This window comes from Myotis yumanensis, unplaced genomic scaffold (assembly GCF_028538775.1).
Source record: "Myotis yumanensis isolate MYYU_CA2020_CCGP unplaced genomic scaffold, mMyoYum1.0.hap1 SCAF_14, whole genome shotgun sequence".
NCBI classification, from domain to species: Eukaryota; Metazoa; Chordata; class Mammalia; order Chiroptera; family Vespertilionidae; genus Myotis; species Myotis yumanensis.
Window position 1 is genome coordinate 45285518 of NW_027223765.1, and position 24595 is coordinate 45310112.

Below are 24595 nucleotides of genomic sequence, written 5' to 3' on the forward strand. Positions count from 1 at the left end.
TACTTATGTAGTGAACCACTGCAGAGTTAAAGCTTACCCACTAGTAATATATTATGGTAGCTATGATTTTGGCTGGCCACTTCCTTTCCCTCTTCTGAGAAACTAACTCTTCTCTTCTATGGGAAATCCACTTCACGTGGTTTTGAATGTTAAGCCTTTCTTCACTCCCAATATGGGGGCAGGCATTAGACCCAAAGCTAGGCCAGAGTCTATTCCTGGACATTTGCTGGGTATATAAGAAAGGTTCTGACTCATGTCCATCAGAGTGCACATGTAAATGACATCTATTGAGTACATTCTCCTAACAGAAAGAAAAGGATGATAAAAGCTGTATGAAGCTATGATTTTTTCCAAGAGATCCTTTAGAATCTCTACATTTTCATGGGAGACTTAAATATTATTCCTTTATCCAGTGGAAGGATGCACATAGAATGAGGATTTACATTCCAAATAAACACAATATTACTGAAGATGCAGGGGAAACAACTACCCCTCCAAATATCTGGGGTAACAACAGAGCATATAATTTAAGTTGCACGGTTTTTGATATGAGCTTGCAACCTTTGGGTTAAACTCTGTGCTTCTGTTTCTTCACCTGGAATATGGGGGTTACAGAAGTTACCACCCTGCGTTTTAGCGAGATTAAATGAAATAATATAGCATATGGAAACTCTCCCTATCAATGCTTGCTACAGAGATGGAACCAATAAGTAATAGATAGATGCAGTAAAAGTAATAATGTTAGTGCTTATTGTTATTTGAAATTACAGAAAAAGATTCACTCTTAAGCAATCTTTGTAACACCCTTTACAGAGTTATAGGGCAGCTATGTGTTAAGTGCTTTGTAACTAAGTCATTAGTGAATCAAGAGCAGAAAACTTTGCAGCCTTTTCTAACTTTAACTAGAGAATAATTGCCTTAAAATTAGAATACAAAATAAAACCTCCTTAACTGTTCTGCAGAATGATGGGATTTAATGGTGCAGAAAGAGTAGGTGGGCTAACTTAATGCTCTAATTCAGCTCTCTGTCTTTGTAAAGAATAACTGTGGGCATCATTTTCATCATTAAGTCAGATTACCAGATGCCACACTTATGTACTGATTTCCATTTTACTTTCAAAGCTTGGTTATTCCTTTATTATGTTCAGTAGTCAAATAAAACAATGATATGCTAAAAAGACTGCTCTGTGAGGTGAATGACAATTTAATTTTCCCCCAGCGTTGGCTGGCTGCACAAGAAAATAAAGAACTGGAGAAAGTTGACAGGATCTTTAGCTGACTAGATTTATTTCCTATCAGTTGCAGGGTGTGTTAATTGTAACATTTCAGTTAATGAAAAATATTGTGATAGAATGCTGATGTGGGTGATAAATGGACTTCTGAACAGATATGATGGTAAAATGCTATTTTTAAAACATTGGGAGGAAGTAATCAGAATTCTTTTGTTGCATGGACCATTCTAGTGAGTAAATTGGGCCTGCCAGGGAGGGCAATAATTCTTTCCCTCGCCAAACCACCATCATCATCATAATTATTTATGGTGTTACTGCAGCTGCTATTCAAACTAAATATGGACCTTGTTCTATAGAAAGCTGACATGCTAAATTGTAAACAAGGCCGAAAGATAGAGACATAAAATACCAGAAAGAGCAAACTGACTATAATAGACTAAGAATTACACCATTGATGGATTCTTTTATTCAAGTGTAGCATACATAGAAAAGCACACTAATAAATGTATCAGCTCAATTAAAGATCTCAAAGTGACCATAACCACCACCTGGGCCAAGAACAGAACCTCACTAACTCCTCCTACCAATATTACACTCTGGGTTAACAACATCATATAAGTTTCAGGTGTACAACAGTAGATGGTGACTTCTAACATTACCAATCAGTTGGCCCGCTTCTGAACTTTGTATGGAATGATACAATATGTATTCCTTAGTTGTTTACCTTCTTTCCCCAAATACTACACTTGTAAAATTCCTCCATGTTTTTTTAGTGTAAATTGTATAAATATATCACAATTTACTTTTGCTTTCTACTATTGAAGGAGGCCAGGTTATTTCCAATTTGGGGCTGTCATGGCTGTGTTTATATTGGAAAGCAAAACTTTTTCCTTTCCCACTTGGGTCTGGTGGTTGGAGGCCTAAAAATTAACTGACAATAGCTAGATTAGTAGGAGAAAAGACAATTTATTTACATGTGTACCTGGGAGTTGCTCAGTAACAAGTAACTCACTAAATAGCCAGAAATAAAAGGTTGATATGCCAACTTAACAAAGGGGGTGGGTTTAGGTCTTCGGAGGGAAAGTTTGGAAGGTTCTATTGATTTTTTTGGTGCTAATGGGAATGGGCAGTCTGTATTTTCAAGAAGCCTTGTTTCAGTCAGATAATGGAAGTGCAGATAATATTTCTTTCTGCATCTTTTATAGCTCAAATATTTTCACTGTAAAATCATCTTTATATCAATTCTTGGGGTCTGAGTCCCCACAATTTATATATGCTTTTGGGTGAACATATATACATTCCAATGGTCCTATATCTAGGAGGGTAACTGTTGGCACAACTCAATCTCCAAAGATTCTAATTAGCCTAGAGACAGCACAGAAAGGAATCTATAAAAAAGAAACTTTACTGAAACAACCCTTATTTTCCATTAGTTTCCCCCATATATGTATCCTCCCACAGTCTGCCGCCCCTAAAGCCTAGACCCAATTCCCTTTGTTTTCACTTCTCTACAAATTAATTGTTATGTGTTAAGATGTTATATAAGCTCCAAGTTCTAACCACTCTGTTGAGTTACTCATCTCTGATTTCCTCCCATATATATGAGCACTGCACATATAAATAACATCTGTATGCTTTTCTTTTGTTAATATGTCTTTTGTCAGTTTACCTTTCAGCTGCAGAACCTATGAGGGTAGAGGAAAAAAGTTTTTCTTTTCTCCCCTACAATCACATCACTTCAATTTGGCTGTTGATCAATATTAACATGGCAGAAGACCTTTAATGGAGGCCCACAGGGCTTTCTATTCAGCTATGATCTATTAAGGTTGTAATAATGTCCAGCAGAGACAGTGACTGTGCTTTTCAAATGTATGGAAGACACTAGGCTGAGAGAGAGAACAGGTTGGATGACAGAACTGAGATTCAGAACGATCTTGATAGTCAAGAGAATTGGTTCAGTCATCAATATTTACTCCACCAGTATTTACCAAGTCCAACTTTGTGTCAGATCCTGGCACAAAATACAATGATGAGCAAAAACAGATTTCCTGCCCTCTTCAAGCTTACAGTGTAGAGGGTGAGACCAACATTAATCAGATAATCACACAAAAATGTGTGAGTTTAATAATGCTAAGAAAACACATGATCAGGAACTTGAGGGTTCCCTAGAGGGAGTGATGCTTGAGAGGAAATCTAATGAAGTGAGTAGGTATTAACCAGGCAAGGTGGAAGGTAAGGAAAAGGAAAAACATTCTAGGAAGAGGGAAAAATGGGCAAAGCCTCAAGGGAAGCCATTTTGACAAGGTTCTGAGGGAGGCAGTTTTGAGAGAAGGCCAATGTAGCTAAAGCACAAATCTGGAGAGGAAAAATGGCACACAATAAGGCTGATTCAGTGGGCATGCGCCAAACCACTCAAGTCTTGCAGGCCATTGAAAGATTTTGTTTTTACCCTATAAGCAATGGGAAGCCACTGAAAGGCCTTGATATGGGGTATCACAGTCAGATCTGTGTTTAGAAAAGGTTACTCTGGCTGCTCTGTGGGGAACTGCTTGTGGTGAAAAGGCACATGTGGATGCAGGGAGACCACAGGAGGCTATAGCAATGGCCCTGGAGAAACACGGCGACAGTTTCAGGTGACCGAAAGCCAAAGATCAGCCATTAATAGCAGTTCTCAACCCGTGGGTCGCGACCCCTTTGGGCGTCGAACGACCCTTTCACAGGGGTCACCTAAGACCATTGGAAAACACATATATAATTACATATTTTTTTGTGATTAATCACTATGCTTTAATTATGTTCAATTTGTAACAATGAAATTGGGGGTCACCACAACATGAGGAACTGTATTAAAGGGTCACTGCATTAGGAAGGTTGAGAACCACTGCATTAGTAGGATATGGGTACTAAAAAAACAAATGTGATTTGAGCTACACTAACAGACACAGTGTCCTGGTCAATGGTCTAATTGTAGTCTGAACTGTGAGATCATCTTGTTCATTTAGGTAACATCAATTTGATAAACTCAGAAGTGTCCAAAGGAAGGCAAGTAGGACTATGTCAGAACCTGGAATGGCAAAGTGGACTTAATGCTGGAGAAATGAAACTGAAGGAGAAAATGGAACAACCAAAAAGCTATATTCAAAAATTTCAAGGGGGATTGTGTGAAGGAGTGATGATTCAAATGACTGTTCTGGAAAGACAGCTAGGATCAAAGGGAGGAGGTATAAGGAAACCGATGTGGACTCAGTGTAAGTAAGGAATGCTCAGTAATGACTGCCTGTCTCGTGCCACACTCAGCCGACCTCCCCGGCCAAGGTGTGTACGGAGACTTTTGAAGAGATGCTGGGTTAAATCATTTCTATGATCACTTTAAACTCTCTAAGATTCTCTGATTCGCTCCAAGTGTGATCTTTTTTGGGAGGAACTCTATTTCTGATATTCCTATTAATATCCTACCACACTACCATCACTTTCTCCCATTTAATAAAAATATAAACGTCAGGCCCTGTGAAAACTCTTTACATTCATCTCCTAATAGCACTGTAAAGTAGAAAACTGAATACAACCCCCGTTTTTTAGATAACTTAATTGAGGCTTAGAGAACTAATTTCACAAGGATCTGAATGTGGCATTCTGATTCCAGAGACTGTGCTTTTAATCAGTGCCCTGTTCCTTCTTACACCCACTTATTCATGCCAATGAATGGCATTCTAAGCTTTACGATTTTAACCAATTTCTAAACCTTATATATTAAAGTATATAAAATGCCTTATTTACCGTGACAAAATATGGTCAATCTCATAGCTACTAACTATGTAAGTCAGAATAAGACTAGCTTATGCTGGGTAACAAACAGCTTGGTAACAAACAGCCCCCACGTTTCAGTGTCTTAAAAGCAACAAAAGTTTATTTCTTGCTCATGATGAATGCATATAACGGATGAGCAGGGAACTCTGTTTATCACAGTCATTTAGAGACCAGGCTTATGAAAACCACCACACCTTGAATGTTCATGGTTGGTGGCAGAGGAAAAGAGAACTCTGGTAGAGGGTTTTACACCTGCAATTTAATGCTCCAGCCAAGTAACAATGTAGGCGATTTTGCTCACAGTTCATTGGTTAGTACTAGTTGGACTAGTTGGCTCCACCCAAACCAAGTGGACTTAGAAAAGCAATCCAACAATGTGCTTGGAATTGAGAGAGTTTAGAATATTTGGCAAATCATGTTAATAACTACTGCAGACAATAAATATGCAAGGAAGACAGAAAACATACAACATTTACTATACACATTTCAGAATTTCTACCAAAAGAATATGACTACTTCTTTACATTGTTTACTTACTCCAAGTTGAGAGTGTTAATACATTAGGAGAGAGAAAATGTACAAAATGTGCTGAATTCCTCACTATATACGTAAAACACAATTTGAACCATAATCATGTCTGTGATTCAAACCCTGGGCATGCCATATTAGTGTACTTATTTGCACTTGGGTTACATACAAGTGTTTAGACAGAGAATGTACTATTTTACTCCTTTACAAGTTTCACTGTACCTAACCATGTAAAGCCATTATTGGTGAGCTACAGAGAAGATAATGCGAAACAGCTCAAGCCATATACCAGGTTTTGAATATTAACATACAGAAAAAAATTCATTTACATACATTATAAAAATTTTATTCTGAAAATTCTTGGCAATGCCACTCCTTCATTGTGAAATTAACTAAAACTATATTATTCAAATCCCAATTTTACTTATGGAAAAATGTATACCTCTTAAAAAACTTTTGCTTTCTAATAATGTTGCTAATAACAAAATAATTCACCTTATTTCTTGCTATTTCTCAGAGTACTCAATTCAAATTTGAACTACATTTATCCACTATCCGTGGGAAAATATAGCTGTTATTCATAAGTACTCCATGATCTCAACTACAAAACTAAAAACCTACAATGAAAATATGAAGACAAATCAATACTATCTATGAAGCGTTTCACTGGAAATGTTAGAAGATAATGATTTCTTCTTGTAAGTGATTTAAATGCCCAAAGAAGAAGTAAATGTGGTATTAGTGTGCTTAAAACACAGTAAAAGTTTGTATTACAAATGCTATTTTAGGAAAAAACTGACTTTAAAAGCTAGTGATATTTCCTATAAGGTCATTGCTGTGATATCTTAGATGGTACTTTTTTCTAATTTTAAAGCTACATATTTTAATAGAGAATGGTCCAAAATGTTTTTAAGGTCAAACTGGAAATATGTTGATGATTTAAAAATGCAAGCAAAGTGCTTTATTATATTATACTACCAGAATGTTATTGTGGTTTAAAAATATCATTAAATCAGCACAAACCCACACTTATCTTCCTGCACATTTTTCACACCGAGCTGCCTTCTGACTATGAGTAATCTGTTAATCTGCTCTTCGCCTCACAATTCGTCAAAATGACAGATTCATTCCTTCTCTAATACATAATATCTTCATTTACTGCACGCCTTGCTGCATCTTTCTTTTTTGCTAGCACTGAAATTTAGAAAATCACAAGTAAATTTAGAGAATGTCACATGGGTGGCTGTTCCTGCATGTTTCCCATTTCTTCCATTATCCCAGCAGGAGAAACTAAAAGTTCTCTGGACTCTTAATGTGACTTAATAGTATTTCTGACATGAAGGCAATTTCAGGTTTCAGTAAAAGTGCTGTTAAAGAGGTTGGAAGAGGGAAAATGGTAAAATACAAAGTAATTGTACCCTTCACCAAGTTAAAACACTGACCGTAACAGAATTTTCTTCTAATGCTACTGGGCAGTAAATAGATTGTCACCTGCCACCTCTAACCACTAGGTGAAAAGAAAAAGATATTATTTTAAAAAGAGGAAGAAAAAAGGAAAAAGACATCATCCAGTCGTTTAGGGATGATTTTACCCACTTGAAAGACAGGGCTGCATTAGCATAAACCACTGCTTAAGGGAAGTCCCCCTATGGTTTTATTTAAGTTGAGACCTTCGTTTTTACCATGATGCTGACTGCCCTCAGGTCAGGCTAGATCTCAGCCTTCTTATTCTTTGCTATTTTAAAAATACAAATGATTTTGCTGTTTAAAAATGTTTTCTAGCAATTGTTTGCTAGCAATTCAACAGAAGGTATTTTACTCTCCCCTCATTTCTTGCTTTGATCCTGTTGCTTGTTAGTCTATAAACTCCGCAAATAAAGGAAACGAAGAACTGAAAAATATGAGAGTATGTAAAATTCTAGACAGCATTCTTTCATTTTAAGTAAGAGATAAAGCACATCATCTACAAATCACCATTTGGCTTCACTTGTTACGGATCCAGGAGTTCACACATCATAAAACCAAGGTCACAACTGTTAAGCTCTAACCAGTCTTGTTTCAGCACACACACACACACATATATTTCCCACACATACACCCAACACCCAACACCCAACAGCACTTTCTTGTCCGAAGCACCGAATTGCATCCAATTTGTCTTAATCAATGGCATGGGAGCAAAAGGCTTTTAAGAATCAATGGACAAGAAAAAGTCAATAGAACAATAATGTTAGTGTTAATTCAATCAAATCAGCTAGAAGTTGTTTGCCTTTTCTCTTTCAAGTCATTTGAAATAGGCTGGATGTGTGACTTGTATGATATTTATTATACTGAGTGTGTTTTTATGCGGCAATGAACAGCGAAATACGGAGCTGTAAACTCTGGAAACATAATATATTGCTTGAGTGAAAAATTATGTTTTATCCTTAATCAATTTCAAAATGTAATGTTTTTCATTAATAAGAGAAACAAAAGAATTATGTATGAGGAAGAAGTAAAACTAACTGCTAACAAAAGCAGAGTGTGTGAGGGGCAGAGGTTTGGAAAGGCTGCACCCGGGCCCCCGGCACCTTTCCTGAGACATTCACACACTCACTGCCTTGATGACACACAGGGAGGACTGGTCTGCAATGGGAGGCTGAGAGCTCCCTGAAAGCACACTAAAGTCATCTCTCCACGATGCTCTGCACATAGTAGGTGCTTAAAAAACACTTCATTTTGTGCTGTAGAGGTTCCTTGTTTAAACAGGGAAGCTATTCTGCATTTACTAAATGAAGGATGAGGTGGCGAGTCCACAGATGCGACTGGCTATGGCCACGTAACCCTCATGATGGTCTTCCTCTCCTCAGGTTCATGTCATGCCTGCAGCCCCCCATCCCATCCCCCTCAGGTAGAATGGAGGTGAATGTTATAAACTCAACTTAGTACTTCAACTGAAGAAAGGGGCCCAGCTGAGTCTCTTTGTACCTGGTGTTTATAAAGCCTGTTGAAAAGGTTGGACCAGTGGACTGCAGACCTCTGGGAGCAGTAGGGGCATAGAATCACTTGAGTTAAAGAGGCACCAGCTCCACAGGCTCGGATTATCTATCTATCTATCTATCTATCTATCTATCTATCTATCTATCTATCAGCTACCTATCATCATCTATCTATCCACATCTACCTACCTATCTATATCCATCTATCTATATCTATATCTATATCTATCTATCTACATCTACCTATTTATATCTATCTATCTATCTATCTATCACAATTAATCAGGAAATCAGTCCTTGTGCTTTGGTCCGAAAGGAGAAATATTTCTTAAAAATTTTTTAAGATGACCCAAATGTAAGCATTTGAAGAGAAGCAGGACATGCAATTTCTGTATTTCATTTCATTTATACCTTTCTCTCATTTGTACTGGCAGGACAGAAACGTAAGCTGTAGAGAAGCCCATCAGGCTGTGTCCTGACAATTGGCGAGAAAAGAAAGATGAAATCGCTGTGATCAGCCCAGAGCAGGCTGGTAGTTACCACGACAGGCCAGCTTGCCTCGGTCAGGCCAGCTGAGCCAGTGGGAACTGAGGTCACCGGCTATTAATCATTTGTCAAAGTCTGCAGGAGTTTATCAGATAATTATAGTTACAAGTATGTTTATATCACAAAACATGTGGCAAAGCCGCAAAGGATTCAAGCCCTAACACAATCTGCACTGATATTTAAAAACACAGAAGATGATAAATCATAAAGCAAACACTTGAGAAAACCATGCCCTTCATTACTGGGCATTCCAGAATTATCTTCTGTATTGTTTATTTCCATAAACATTTAGAGCCTTACAGAGCCTTAGACTACCTTCCCCTTTCCCCTCTAATTTTCCAATGAGTAAAAATAGCAAGTATAATCATCATTTGAAAGATTGGTTATCGACTCCATCCATATAAACAGACTACTAGAAAGTAATCACAGCTTATTTTACAAAACCCATTTCTGAGCAAAAATATCTTGAGCCATTCTGAAGACTCTACATAAACACATACATAGATGTGCCTAAGGGACAGCTCTGAACCCCACAAACCAAGAGAAGGAATTTGAAAATAAATGACTTAAGGCTGCAAACAGCATCCATTTTCTTCCATTTGGCAGCAAGTTTACATGCTAGAAAACACTTCTCAACATGAGTGAACTGTGAAATTGTTTCCTCCTACCCGACACTCCTCTCAATTGTGTTAGATTGTTAGCCACTTCTGCACCTTGTCATTGAGGCTGTCAGTGCCCCAAGAGGCAATGCAGGTGGACACTGGAGGCAAGAGCCCCAGCATTTGAGGTGCTGCCTAACTGTCAGTCAGTCTGTTAGAAAAATACAGTGGGAAATATCACACCCCTGCCTATCAATGCAAGGGGCTTTGTTGAAAATCTGGAGAAGCAAGGGATTATGGTGAGGTGAACCATGAGTATTTTAATTCCTAGATTATAAACATTCCAGAAACAATAAGCTTTATGTCTCATTCTATCCAGTGTCAAACATTGCCCAATGAGTGTAAGTGAATTCTTTTATCCCATTTTATATGATGATCTATGCTACCCTCACAATTTTATCATCTTTTTCATTTATGGCCCAATAATGCCTTTCTGCCACTTCTCCAAGCTGCTGAAGTTATGAGCCAAGAGCCAAGCCATGTAATCTTCAGGTTTCCTGAACAGCTATATAATAATGTTACAGAAAACTGGTGGATAACCTGCTGGCAAATGGGATTGATTGCATTTTATTTTTCCCTTTAGAATTTGGTTTTTAATTTTCTTATGTAAAAATCTAAATGATTTTTTCCTAGATGAATGGACATTTAATTGGTTAAATAAATATACAGTTTAATTAGTAAATTTTCTTATATTCTATCTTTGAGAATTAAATTTTAAATGAGATATTTAAAGTCACAGACTACCACATCTAAACATTAATTAATTCACCCAATATTATGAATAATATTTTCTATAAAGGGTTCTCTTCAATAATGGGACTGGTTTTCCTATGTAAAAATCTATGAGTCTCATCAAAGTCCCAGAATCTCAAGCTGGGAATGACTCTCGAGAGCATGTAACTCAGATCCTTTCTATGACACATGAGGGTGCTCATATTATTAGGTGAGGTTGAATAGATTGAGAGGCTTGTCTAAGATAATTTACTGTGTTAGTAGCAGAATGAGGATGAGAATAAGGGTCCTTTTCCCCTTTTATTGAAACAAAAGTTTCTACCTTTTAACATGTCTTATTATCATCATCACTTGTTCAGACTATAAATTCTGACTTTGTTATAATTTGGACCAAAGTTGGAGTTCCAATTACCTTGAAAGTTTACTCATATATAGAAAAAGAGTTTGTTAGTCAAATCTAGATGAGCTACATGATTACAAGGGACATATTCACATATCAAGAGATAACTGATTCTAACGATGTTAACATATACTAAACATATACCGTTTACATATACTAAAACTACAATCTCACTTTTGAAACTACTATTGTATTTAGTTATGACAGTGACAGATCAAGTGTACAGACCAGGAATACTTAGACGAGGTCACTAACAAAGTATATTTACTCTACCCATGTCATGGATATTCTGGGCCCCATTAAAAGTGCTGTGAACTCTGTAGGTGGTCTCCTGGCTTTTACATGGCTTCGATTTGCTGTTCATTGCTGATTAGACCAGTGGTTACTTGGCCCAAGCTATGTTAATCACATTCTCCTTCCTGAAGTAGGAACTGGATTCAGGCATAGCCTGCCAGCCTCAGCATGTATGTGTAATATGTAAACTCCAGAGCTGTCAGCCAGCCATGTGACTGGAAGCAGAGAAAGCTGGTGGGCAGAGAGGAGAATGAAGCAGACCCTGGGAGCAAGTTTCAGTCCCTCCTAAGGCCTGGTTGCCCTTGGTCTGAGGATATAGCCTATATTCTTATTTAACAAATCCCTACTAGCTATCTATCTCTCTCTCTCTTTTAATATTAGCTAAGTTGTTTTTGATACGTGTAACCGATGAGTCTAGTTCAGACACTCTGTAATAGAGATCACTCTCTGGAGCCAGAGCTATGATGCTGTCGCTGGTATTTGGCTCATTCAGTGGGACCAACCACAGTACAGGTGAAAGAGCTTGATAATGAGGTGCATTTGGATAATGAGATGCATTATAATAACTAAGACCTTGTGTGTGCAGCTCAAGATAGATTGATTTTAATAAATTCCTAGTATACAATAAAGAGTAATAAAGTAATACTGATTTATGCAGATAAACTACCTTATTTAGCTATTTATTAGAAAGCCATATGATACTACATATATTTCAAAACTGAAATTCAGATTTCCTTGTCCCTAATGAGCCTGAAATAATGAGATTTCTTTATATTGAGAAATGACTCATATGCCAATGACATTTTAAAAATAATGAAATAATTCTGAGATTATGAAAATTTGAAATAAAAAAGAGAATCACTATTTATACTTGTATAAGCTATTTTGATAAATTTAAAGGTGCCAAGCAACATAAAAAAGATTTATGCTTAAAATGTACTAAATATCAAATATCTACTAAATTGAAGTATCTAAGCAAGTAGAGTAACAATGACTAAATTAATACTTAAAAGAGTTTGCCAGGAACTGTGCTAATAACTTTTCATGTATTAATTCATTTGATCCTCCATAAAACACTATTAGATTATGATGCCTGAATTTGAGTTCAATGACTAGCTCTGTGTCTCACAGCTAGTAAAAGGTCGGAGTGCTATTTAAACCTAGGTAGGCTGTTAGCCAATACACTATAGTCTAGATAAGAAAAGTAGACTGAACTTTTCTTTAAAAAAAGAACTTTGGAAAGACTTCTAAAAAAAAAAAAAAAAGAACTTTGGAAAGTCCTTTGGCTGTTTTGAAAACCAATTTCATGAAACCAAGAAAAACACATAATCTAACTAATCTTTAAACAAGGAATTTAGATTAGTAATGATTCTTACCGGGGGTTAGAAGGAGAAGGTGGATTCATTTCTTTCTGATAGTGCCGACCCTGGTTGACAGGCTGTAAGAGACAAACCATTTGTGAGTAAAAACTAATCAGCATCATACTCTTGACGTATACTTTCACGGACACTCTCATTACTGTAATTTTCCTCCCAGAAACAATCTGCAAGAAGTGGCTGACCTATTTTAAAGAAGAGTTGAAGGCTGTTTGGGAGATCAAGCTAATAACAAGGTGATGCATATGAGGAAACAGGTCATTTTAATGGCCAGTCAGTGGGCTAGATAGCATCCATGGTGCAATCAAAGTTCATGGTGGATCCTCCTTTTGGAATTTTGTGCTATTAACATTGGTTGATATTTCCAGATACAGCAAAACCAAACAAGATATCTTGTTGCACTAATGCTGCATAGCAAGTACAGGCAATAACTCAGAGCCTGGGGGATATAGGTTATATATATATTTCTATCTCATTGTTAGTAAGTTTGCAAGGAGAATATCCATTTTCATTAATGGAATTACACACATGGATCTTGGGTTAGGGTTGTAATTTCCCCCAAGTGTGTAATAAAACCTCAGGCATTTATCAGAGAGCTGAAAAAATGTGATGCGAATACCCACCAAAAATGTGAACTATCAAGTTTTCCCTCCACAAGAAACCTTTAAGTTACTATTTCAAAACACAGCTAAACCACCACATCCCATGCAAGCCTTAACTTGCCTCCATTGGAACTTGGTGTTTTTCATTTGTTCTATAAAAGGAGAAAATTCTATTAGACCTGACACAAATTCTGTTTTTCAACATTAGCTCCAAGTATTTTCCTATGTGACTAACCACCATGTAATCATAATATGAAAATCATTTTTAATGTTCTCATTTTATTATGAGTTGGAATTTGGTATACATTTTTGAATTGCATTCAAAGGGCTTCAGTTAGTTCCTTACCCAGTGGGGCTTGTGTTAATGTTTTCTTACCCATAATGTGACCCCATGGCACTGACACCAACCAAGAAAAAGTGTGGCCATGGTGCCTGAACATGGAGAGCACATATTGCTTATTTTAATAGATCCTAAAATATTAATGACATGCATGATGGGAATTCTTTAGAGTAAACTGTCTTCCTCTATAAATAATGTCTTGGAAGTGTTCCTTTAATTTAAATCGAACACCCTGTATGATGATCACACTCACTTAGCCTGCCTCTCCGTGATGTACCATGAATGTAAATGTACTCAGATACTTTGGTAATTGAACCAATATCAATGCATCACCATTTCAGTAATAAGAAACAACAGCTGAGAGACCAGTGGAAGGAAAAACATGTTATAAGACATATTTGATCTCACTAGAGAAATAAGACTTTTAGCAATTTGTAAGTGAAATTTAGTTCTATGATTTAGGCTTTATTATTTCACAGCAAAAAAGGATTAGCACATAAAGTGCCTAACAACTTCTCTAGACCAACTCACACAGGTGCCAAAATACTTGCAATAAGGTCTTCATTGGTATTCCAGTACTTCAGCTGTAGTAGGCCTCCAGTAAATGGAACTCTGCCTATGACTTTAAGAGGCATTTCCATAACTAAGAATCACAGTCCTGATATTCAGCCAAATTTCTATTTGCTTAATTTTATACCATTGATTCTATTTACACCTGTCCCCACCCCCTTGTTTCAATGCCTATTCCCTCCTCTGGGGAATAGAAATGGCTGCAGAATCTACCTTGTTTGTGACGCAGCCACCACTTAGCCCACATAGACTGGCCCGTCCATGTTTGCTCATGTTTATATCAAACAGATCCAATGATACAAGGAATAAAAGGGAATACAATTAATAAAAGGTTCATTTTAAGTGTCAGAAAACAAAGCAAAAAAAAAAATAACCACTGGAAACTTTTCAAAGTAATAAGGATTACAGATATGAATAGATAGAAAGGTAAATAAAAATATTCACTTAAAATAATTGCAGGCATTGTAACTTGGTCTGAATACTGGATTCCTTGACTTAATTTGTACTATTGAAAGCTAATGACCAAGTTGTTACTCAAAAAAATTTTATTCAATAAGGAACTTAAATTTAATAACAACATTTAGACTTACGCATGTAGCTGCTATAAAGGGACTTATAAACCTCCCTGCTAATGACTCAGTGGGGGAAGGATGCAAGTGAGTGCCATACAAAATGGGTGGCCCACTTCCCTTTCTCTGCACATCTTCTAATTTTATAACCCAACTCAGGGACAGGAAGGGATTATGGGAATGATGCAGCTAAGGAGCTCCTTCAAGATATTTCTGTTCCCATGACTTTGCTTTGATACTTTGAAAGGGCAGAGCTTTCACTTGGGTGAGGTCTTTTGTCTTCTAGGCCCAAATCAGAATGCATGAGCATGTGCCCAATGGTTTCTAAAGCTCTCTGACCATGGGGGTGGGGAGGGGGTTAGGGGGGTAGGGAGGTGGTGGCAGTGGGAGAATATAGTGGGTTGTCTGAAGCCAGATGTCCTTATCCACAGGTGGAAATAGACATATGTTTCTATACATATGCAGCAGTAAACCTATTTCTACTTTTTCCAGGTAGGTAACATTCTTTGGAAGCACCAGTTAAAAAACTAAACTTGATTTTTTGATTTTGGAATTCAGCCATATTTAGAGAATACCATAAGAAGAAGCCAAGGAATAGCAACCAATACCTACCAATAACTGTGACAATAATGATAATGGTGGTAAACTGATATTTATTGTGCACTTACTCTGTGTTCAATCCTTGACAGATATTATCTCATGGGATTCGCACAGTGATTCTATGAAATGGGCAGGACAAACAACTCCATCTAACAGAGGAGGAAATCCAGCCACTGGGTGTTAGCCAAGGTCCTGCCGGCCAGGATATAGTGGAGCCATAATTGAAAACCAAGCCGCCTGGTTTCAGTTTACCCTCTAACCCAGTGGTTCTCAACCTTCCTAATGCCGCGACCCTTTAATACAGTTCCTCATGTTGTGGTGACCCCCAATTTCATTGTTACAAATTGAACATAATTAAAGCATAGTGATTAATCACAAAAACAATACGTAATTATATATGTGTTTTCCGATGGTCTTAGGCGACCCCTGTGAAAGGGTCGTTTGACCCCCAAAGGGGTCGCGACCCACAGGTTGAGAGCCACCACAACCGCTAGAGTATGAACTTAATCCCCCTGGGGCTCACCTGGAGTGGGGAATACCTAAGTTTCTGAATAACAAATATGACAAACTCAGTTCAGTTACATCAGAAAAAAAGGGTACTGAAGTACATTTATTTGAAATATATAAGACTGGCTCCTTACCATAAGTTCATTTGATTTCATTCTTATGACATATTACTCTATATTTAACATTAAAGAAACTAAGTGTCGCTACATTGCTAAATTTGGGACAAATATAAGATGTAATAGACAATACTTTGAGGATGAGGAAGGCTAATTCCATGCAGCTCAGATACTGCGCTGACTCTAACACCAGTTTTATCACCCTATAGTGCCATGATGTCTGCTCCTCGGAGTTATCTACAGCTTAGCTCAATCAACTATTTACTTTTTTAGTTCAGGAGTAAAAGAAAACTCATTACACCTAAAGACAGCGGAGAAGTTAATGAATCTGCAGGTCAGAACAAATTAAGACCTATTAAAGCCTGAAGTGCCAGTATATTAGGTATTATATATTGGACACAGAGCAGCCAGCGATCATCATGTAAAAACTGACATGCTGATGAGCAAAGAAATAGAACAGATCCTAGAAACTCAGGACCTCGTCCTTTTGGTGGCGCTGTTGCTATGCACTAGTGTCGGAAAACCACAGTCACATAAAATTAACTACCTCTGAAAACAAAAGAAGCTCCGCTTTTCCACGATCAAGCTGCTAGAAATTTGGGGGTGAGGGAGAGAAGTAAAGGCTAATTAAAAGAACAGGAGCTAAGATAATTCTGTCATGTTAAAAGGTAAAGACAATATTTTTATGTTGTATGTAAAATCTTATGAAAATGGCAATAAAGTTGCAAGGTTAATCAAGACCATAAGTAATGTGTCACCATATGCTTGTAATTTTATTAAGTGCGTTTTGCCTCGTTTTCCTCCAAATATGCTCTGCAATATGCCATTTGATGGACGCATGTGATGAGTTTCTTTCTTTTTTTTTTTTTTAAACGAGCTGAGGGACTAATATACTTGGTTACAGGAATTCCTAACTTGAAGGAATGGTGGCTTTGAGGCCCCTGGTTGCTTACAGGCTAGCATGCATGTGAGGCATGCTTTTCCAGAATCTAGGTTTATAGATGGGAAAGAGAAATAATGAAATAATGAAAGAATTGATGTGTAAAGTTCTGAGGGGGTCGGTCTGGATTCTAATGGTTAAGCTCATATTATAAGAACAACAGAACCTCTGCCCACCCTTACAGCCCTCAGTGGTCAGAAAAAAGGGAAATGTTCTAGAAATCTTTTCTGGTCACTCAAGTGGCCCTTTGAGGAGAACAGCTTTGGGGAGCAGATTATAGTTAGCCTGAGCTTCCTCTGTTAGGCACAGGACACATGCACCTCATGGTCTCATTCATTTTTCATCATGCCAGTATGAGGAAGGCTCTTTATTATTCCCATTTTATAGGTGACTGAGTCAGTACTAGTAATGAATTAAAACTTCCCGCAAATGCTCTTTTTTTGGCAAAAAATTTGACATTTTTAAGTGTAAAAATATTTATGATGTTAACACTGTCAGAAAATTTGACATATGAAGTTTTGAAACTTGTCAATACAACAAAATAGCATACATATCAAATCTCACATATATCAACATATGTGTAACACCATCTATTGAAAAAAATCTGCATTATTAACCAGTACACCTAGTAAATGAGCCAAGGTTGGCTGATGCAGAGTCTATATTTTGGTCATCACATGAAACTGTCTCCATTAATAACTATCCTTTTTCTTAAAAAGAAACAACACACACACACCCACACACACCCACACACACACCATGGTTTTATGCACTGTTAATCAAAATCCCTCATCAAAATAAAATGCACTTATAACTCCATTGTAACCAATTCCTAGCACCCCTCCCAAGCTTGCCTGGGGCCCAGTTTATGACTAAATCTCATGAGGGCTACTCCTGACAGAAACCCTCCACATTTGATTACCTGTAGCTTGGTTTCCACAGAAGTTGTAAAGTATTGTTTTAATTGAATTTGGTTCTAAGTTAGAAACTTTGAAAAATCTGTCTGTCAAAGGCTAGGGGATTCTCAGCAGGCTTGATTTATTTAGCATGAGATGCCAACAAAAGCCAATCTGCTACGAGAAATATGGTTACTTGTAAGTACACTTTTAAATGACTAATTTATAGCATCTAAACACCATTTAAACAGTACATATTACTCTGAACTGTACAGATGCTCGGGGAAGCTGAGGAATCAAAGCTTGTAGTAAACACAATAGAATTTGCTAAAGACCTCATTCTGGTTCCAGACTGCAATGTGTGTGAAGTCCTGAGATAAAGATGCTAAACTGAATGTGACCTGCCTAAGTCTCCTTTTAAAATTATTGGTCATTAAGTCCTGTCCAGAGGGAGATTTTTCCTTTATGTGTATATATAATACCCATTTATCAAATCTGGAATGTAAAATATTACCTGCCACTTTAAGAATTTATTTAAGCAAAGAAAAGCTCATTTACTTTAAAATTTTGATAAAAACTATTTTAGAGTAAAAAAATATTTTAATATCATTGATTGATTATTCAACTAATAAGTAACAACCAGCCCAGACTGAGTGTGACCTCATGCCAGGCTCTCTGCTCAGCATAGTCCTGCCTTCAGGGAGCTTACAACCAGGTCTGGTGGATGCTGGCAACAAGGATCCCTGATGTGGTCAGTGCTATTGTTGAGCCTGAAGGCAATGGGGACCCAGAGAAGAGATAATTCTGTAGATGGTGGCTGAGGGTCAGAAGCGTTTCGTGCAGCAGTGACATTTGAATTGGGCCACAAAGAGTGTTTAGGAGAAGAGGGATGGAGGGTCCCCAGGCTGAAGGAAGAGGCATGAGCAACTGCATGATTGACATGATCTGGATGAAAGGTAAGACAAGCTGCACAGTGTAGTTAGAGCGTGGAGTAGTTAGTCCTATGTGTATTGGGTGGGAGGTGGGTGGTGATGCTGAGACAAGCGAAAACTCATTTCAAGTCTGGTTCAAGGTGATGAAGAAACAAAGGTACTGTGACGAAGTTATCCTGTTAAAGGAGAGACTCCACCCTCACTTCCATATTTACTTCTGTTCCTTTTCTAACTTGGAATTCCTCTCTCTTTCTTTCTACATGGTGAGTTTGCATTCATTCTTTTTGAAAACATTTTATTTATTTATTTATTTATTTATTTATTTATTTATTTATTTATTTTTGTTAATCCTCATCTGAGGATATTTTTTCCATTGATTTTTAGAGAGAGTAGAAAGGAGGGAGAGAGAGAGAGAGAAACATCAATGTCAGAGAGACGTATTGATTGGTTGTCTCTTGCTTATGCCCTGAATGGGGCCGGGGATGGAACCTACAACCCAGGTACGTGCCCTTGATTGGGAATTGAACCCAAGATCCTTCAGTACACGGGCTCGCACACTATCCACTGAACAACACCGACCAGGGCTGCACTGGTTCTTGAACTCTGGTTTAACGGTACTTTTTTCTATGAAGCATCCCTGAAACCAACAGGTAGAATGAATGCTGCCTCTCGCTTGTTCCCAGACTCTATTCTATCATCACTCACTTCCCTGACTGACAGGACTCTGCTTCCCTGCAGTGTGGTGAACATCTCAAAGCAGGTAAAGCTTTGTTTGTATCCCCAGCATAGTTCACAGCATGTGGTACCACTCAAAACAAAATGTGAAATGAATTAATGTGAGACAGACAAGCTAGGCTGTGGCGAGAGTCACCATGGAGATATTCCTGGCTCCGGTGGAGAAAGGAAGGCGTGTCTCTCACAGTGAGGCCTGAAGAAGGGCTGCAGAAGACTCTGGAGCTAAGTCTTGTGGGATAAAGAGGTATAAGGTACAAGGATATGTGCAGAGTGCATTTAGGGACTCACAACTGGGACTAAAGTTGGGAGTGAGAGGTGGGGAGCAGTGAGAGATGAGACGAGAGGGGTCAGGTCTTAGATCATTGGGGGCCCTGTAGGCCAAACTAAAGAGGCAACGGGGGGTTGTGAAAAGGCTTTATGCAGGGAAGATATAAAACAGAGCGGGGCTTTAGAAAGATCACCAATGTGAATAATAATGATATTAAAAATTATCACCAACATTAATTTATTAAGTGCTTATTATGTCTCAATGCCAAGCGCTTTTCCAAGGTCATAGCTTGGATGTGAACCTTGGCAATATGACTTCGGAGCAGATGCTCCTATCCCTCAGGCTATGCTGCTTGGACTGGAGATACAGAGGTATTAGGAGACTGTTGAAGGAATTTACATAAAAAAATACAGTGCCAAGGTTATGGTATAAGTAGGGAGCGTTAGGAGGTAAAAGGAAGAGCGGAGACTCAGGATTTGGAGACCCAGTGGATGTGGACCCCAAAGGAGGGGGAGGGGGTCTTCCAAGTTTCTGGTCTGAGTGCCAGCCTGGATGGTAGCCATCACTGAGCTACAAGGAAAGCAGGATATTACTGTGATAAATAAAGTTATGAGTTCTTTTGTTCTTTTTCACGGCCCCTGTACAACTTCTAAAGAGAAAGGTATGAGCTCTCAGAAAGACCACAATAGTTCTTGTAAACTGCTATTTAAACTCTCTACGAGCAACAAGATGCAGGAGTTCACTAAGAAATATAATTTTCCATTTGGTGATAGTTCCAATATTGAACTTGATGCAGTAATAAACACATCTTATGAATACCAAAGGTAGGCTTTTCCATTATATTCTCTGTCTTAAATATTTCAATTTTTCATTTGGTCAAATAGAGGGGTTATTAAGATCATTATTAATGATGTTGTTTTTGGCCAAATACTTTTAGAGAGGAGCAGTTGTCACGCATGAGGACTTCAGTTCTTGTCAGACAGGACAGTGATGAGAACACTGTATCCAGGGCAACCGAGAGCTCAGCCTTTTCAGTCCATAAATAAGCATTCCTCAGCTTGCCCTTTGTAATGCTGGCCTCCAAGCTGCTTCATGACGGAAGGAGCTTGTTCAGAAGGCCACTGTTCCCTTTCTTTCTTTTTGGTTTAAATGCCTGCCGAGGACTGTTTTATAAGAAAGGCAATGTTTCAATTCCATTGTAAATAGCATTGGCAAAAATCTGCAACTTATACTGATGCTTTTAGCTCTGGCTGCAAGGGTACTGTGAGTACCGGCACACAGGGTATTTTTGCTGCATGGGTAGATACTCTGGCACTAAGGCTGCTCCAGACATTACGCATGCTTGGACATTCAATTAATGAAAGCACAACTAAGGCAAGAGAAACCTGGAGGGTGGGCAAGGTGAGGAAAAAGAACACTAATGAAAAATGAACACCATTTCACTCTACCACACACACACACACACACACACACACACACACACACACGCACACACACACACACCCCTCCTTAGAGCCAATCTGAATTCCTCCTCCATGAAGACTTACAAGTTCCCTCCAGAGCAGGAATCTCACCTTCTGCTGGATATTGGTAGCACTAATTAGACAGCTGAGTCATGGAGAAGTCACTGGCTCATGGTGGTCAGGAGCTCAGACTCAGGAGTCAGGCCACACTAGTTCTGAGTCACTTTACTCAGGCCCTCCATTTTCCCATCTGGAAATGGGCCTTCCCAGTGCTCACCACAGGGGATAGCAGTGAGGAGGGAGTTAGGTAACACCACAGGCCTAGTGCCAGGGCCTCTGAGATTTCTAAGATCTACAAAGATGTTGGAAACTTTAAAAAAGCTGGCTTTAAAATTAAAAAAGAAAATTGTAAAATTAATAAATATTTAATGAAATACTTAATACAGAAGTTATCCGTTGCCAACCTACACTAGGACTCAATCTTTATATATTTTAATACATTATATAAATATGAATCAAAGTTACACAATTTTATGTTTCCTTTCAAAAATTGCTGTTGGATAGAATATTTACTGTTGGATAAAAGTGTATTTTAATGTGTTTGATCTGATGTTGAATGTGGCCTTATATGTAAATGTCCCTTGGGCCTAGCTAGGTCTTAAAATGTCTCTAGGTGCTTAATAATTATGATTATTATAAAAATGAGTTATTATTCTGCTTCACAGTATTTCTTGTGACTATTTGTTGAAGCTTCTGCTTTGTATTTCCAATTAAGCCAGAAGGTCCTGTAGGACAGTATTGTAGAGCATGGACCTAATCTGAACACTGGGCTCTGCTCTGGGGTCCAACACTGACTGGGGTGGAAGGTGGGCCAATTTTAGTTCCTTCACCTGAAAACCAGGAAGACTTTGAGTTACTCCGAGTCCTCTGCCATCCTAGTGTGGATGCTGGGCCGTATTAAAGAGCTCCACCTGTGCGAGCATATGGGCAAACAGGAGCCCCTGAAGCATCCGCAGGCCGATCGTGCCCTCAGGCGCAGGGAAGAGTCAGTAAACATCTGTGGTTTCTACAGAAGGTTCTTTTCTGACCTTGCATCCAAGCAATCCTTAGAATATTTATAGTCTCTTTCTATTTGTTCATTCATTGAACAAATATCAACCCTCCTATGTACCAGGGCTTGTACAAGGAGCTGGGGATGCAGTGGGACATCTAGAATCTACAACTAAATTATTCTTGTTTCTTTCCATGTGTGGTTTTATATATCAACACACAATTAGCATGCATTATTTGAGGTTAACTGAGACAATTTAGAAAAGTCAATGCCCCCACACCTGACAGACAACTAGTATTTCCGAATGGGCTCTGAGTGTTGCTCATAGCGAGGGTGCTTGTTGGGCCCTAGTTTTCCCAGGCAAGGCGGGCTTCGTAAGGAAGGAGCTTGCTCCTTGTTAGGGAAATCAGTGGGCCAAAGCCCGGGACTTACAGGCGGCAGGCAGGAGTTCCAGGTGGTGGTGTCGTCACTGCTGGTACTTATGCTGACGTTACAGTTGTCCACCTGGGACGCACTCAGGCCATGGGAAGCCCCCGTGTCCTCCAGATCATCATTCTGCTGCTGCCGTAGGCTTGCCAGCATTTGCAACTCAGATTCACTCATCTGGCTGGGCTGGTAGTTCCTCCAGTCATATTCCTGACCAAGAAAGGAAAAAGGTGACAGAACAAAGGGTCACTTGGCCTTTCTTAGTTTTACAGGCTATCATCAAGTGCTACAGCCTTACCCCTTACATGGCTCCCCAGTGACAGAGGTCAAGCCCAACGTGTCTTTATCGATGCCTACCCCCCCTGCCTGACCTTGTCTTTTTGCTCCTGACAGGTCAGCCACACTGTGCTTCACTAAGATTCTCTAAAGCACCAAATTTATGTCTGCGTTAGTGCCTGTGCCCATGCCAGTTGTTGTGCCCCATCTGCTGTCTAACTCCGAGGTGTTTTTTAGTCCCAAATTATGTTACTACCTTGAGGAGTCCTTTTCTGACAACCACAAACTGGGTCAGCTCCTCCACTTTATGGGCTCACACAGAAGCTTAACGTGCTCATTTTTAGTATCTATCATAATTGCAGTTAGTAATTGGTCTTGGCATTCACAGGTGGTCTATGAGCTCCACAAAGACTGTCTTACTCCCACTATAGGTACTGTCCATGTCTGATGCTCAACCACTATTTGAGGACTGACTAAATAAATAAAAATTCAAAGCAGTTAAAAAAAAGAAAAATCGCTTCCCATAAAAATGTCCACTTTACAAGAAATTGATAAATTTCATCCTTATCATTATGACCAAATACATTCAACTTACAGTAAGATTGAGCATGACTAACGCTGTCAAAAGCCATCAAATAAAATATGAACTTAAGATGGGAACATGTAGGTCTGAAAGCCAGAAAGACCTCGCAGCTACAATAAACACTTTTACTGATACAGACTTTACTATACATGAAATCTGTCAGGCACATTTTTTTCCCCCCAAGAATAGTACTACAAATCTTTAGAGGCTAATGTAAATATTCTTTTACTGTACAGGGAAGAAACTGGCATATGCAATTTTTAAAACCTTTCCTTTCTCTCTGGCCTAAACCAAATTTGATAACAAATGTTAATTTCAACATTGCTAAGTGTTAGTATCATATGTGAATGAGCATTGTGATTTACACCCAGGCCATGCAATCTCTAACAGGAGAGTTCATGAGCATTTGATAGCTTTGAGATTCTTGGGACAAAATAGACATCATGAGAAGATGAACAAAATTTATATTTCAATGAGAAGCACTAAAAGGAAAAAAAGGGAAATTTAATTTAAATTTAAAAGAAATAGTTGGGGGAGCAATAAACACAAGAAGAGATGCTCAACCTCACTATCATTAGTGAAATACAAATCAACACCACAATGAGATACCATTCACATCCACTAGGATTGTTATAATACGAAAGACAGACAGTAACCAGTGTGGTGAGGACATGAAAAAACTGGAATCCCCATATACTGCTGGTGGCAATGCAAGATGGTGCAGCCACATTGGAAAAACAGTTTGGTGGTTCCTCAAAATGTTAAACCTGGGCCCATGGCCCAGGAATTCACTCCTAGCTATATATCCAAGAGAAGTGAAAACATGTGTTCATATAAAAACTTGTAAATGAATGTTCATAGCAGCATTATTCATGGTAGCCAAAAAGTGAAAACCCCACCATGTCATCATCTGATGAAGGGATGTTTGTTTATCCATACAATGGAATATGATTTAACTATAAAAAAGTAATGACATACTGATAAACCTTGAAAACATTACACTAAGTTAAAAGGTCCTAGATTATATAGTCCATTTACATGAACTGTCCAGTCTGAGCAAATCCATAGAGACAGAAAGCAGATTTGTGGCTTGCGGGAGGAGAGGGGATGGAGGGTGACAGATAATGGGTATGGGGTTTCTTTTTGGGGTGATGCTAATGTTCTGAAAT

The 24595-nt window shown here is 38.4% G+C and overlaps 1 protein-coding gene across 4 annotated transcripts in view; it reads right to left on the minus strand.

The window, feature by feature from the left end:
- CFAP20DC (CFAP20 domain containing) overlaps window positions 1–24595 on the minus strand; it is a 219997-nt gene that overhangs the window by 30680 nt on the left and 164722 nt on the right. For all 4 annotated transcript variants that reach the window (XM_070391621.1, XM_070391620.1, XM_070391619.1 and 1 more), the window contains 2 exons: window positions 22574–22777; window positions 12553–12614 (listed from right to left, as the gene is read on the minus strand). In XM_070391621.1, coding sequence (XP_070247722.1) covers window positions 12553–12614; window positions 22574–22777 — 266 coding nt within the window. The remainder of the gene's footprint in view (window positions 1–12552; window positions 12615–22573; window positions 22778–24595) is intronic.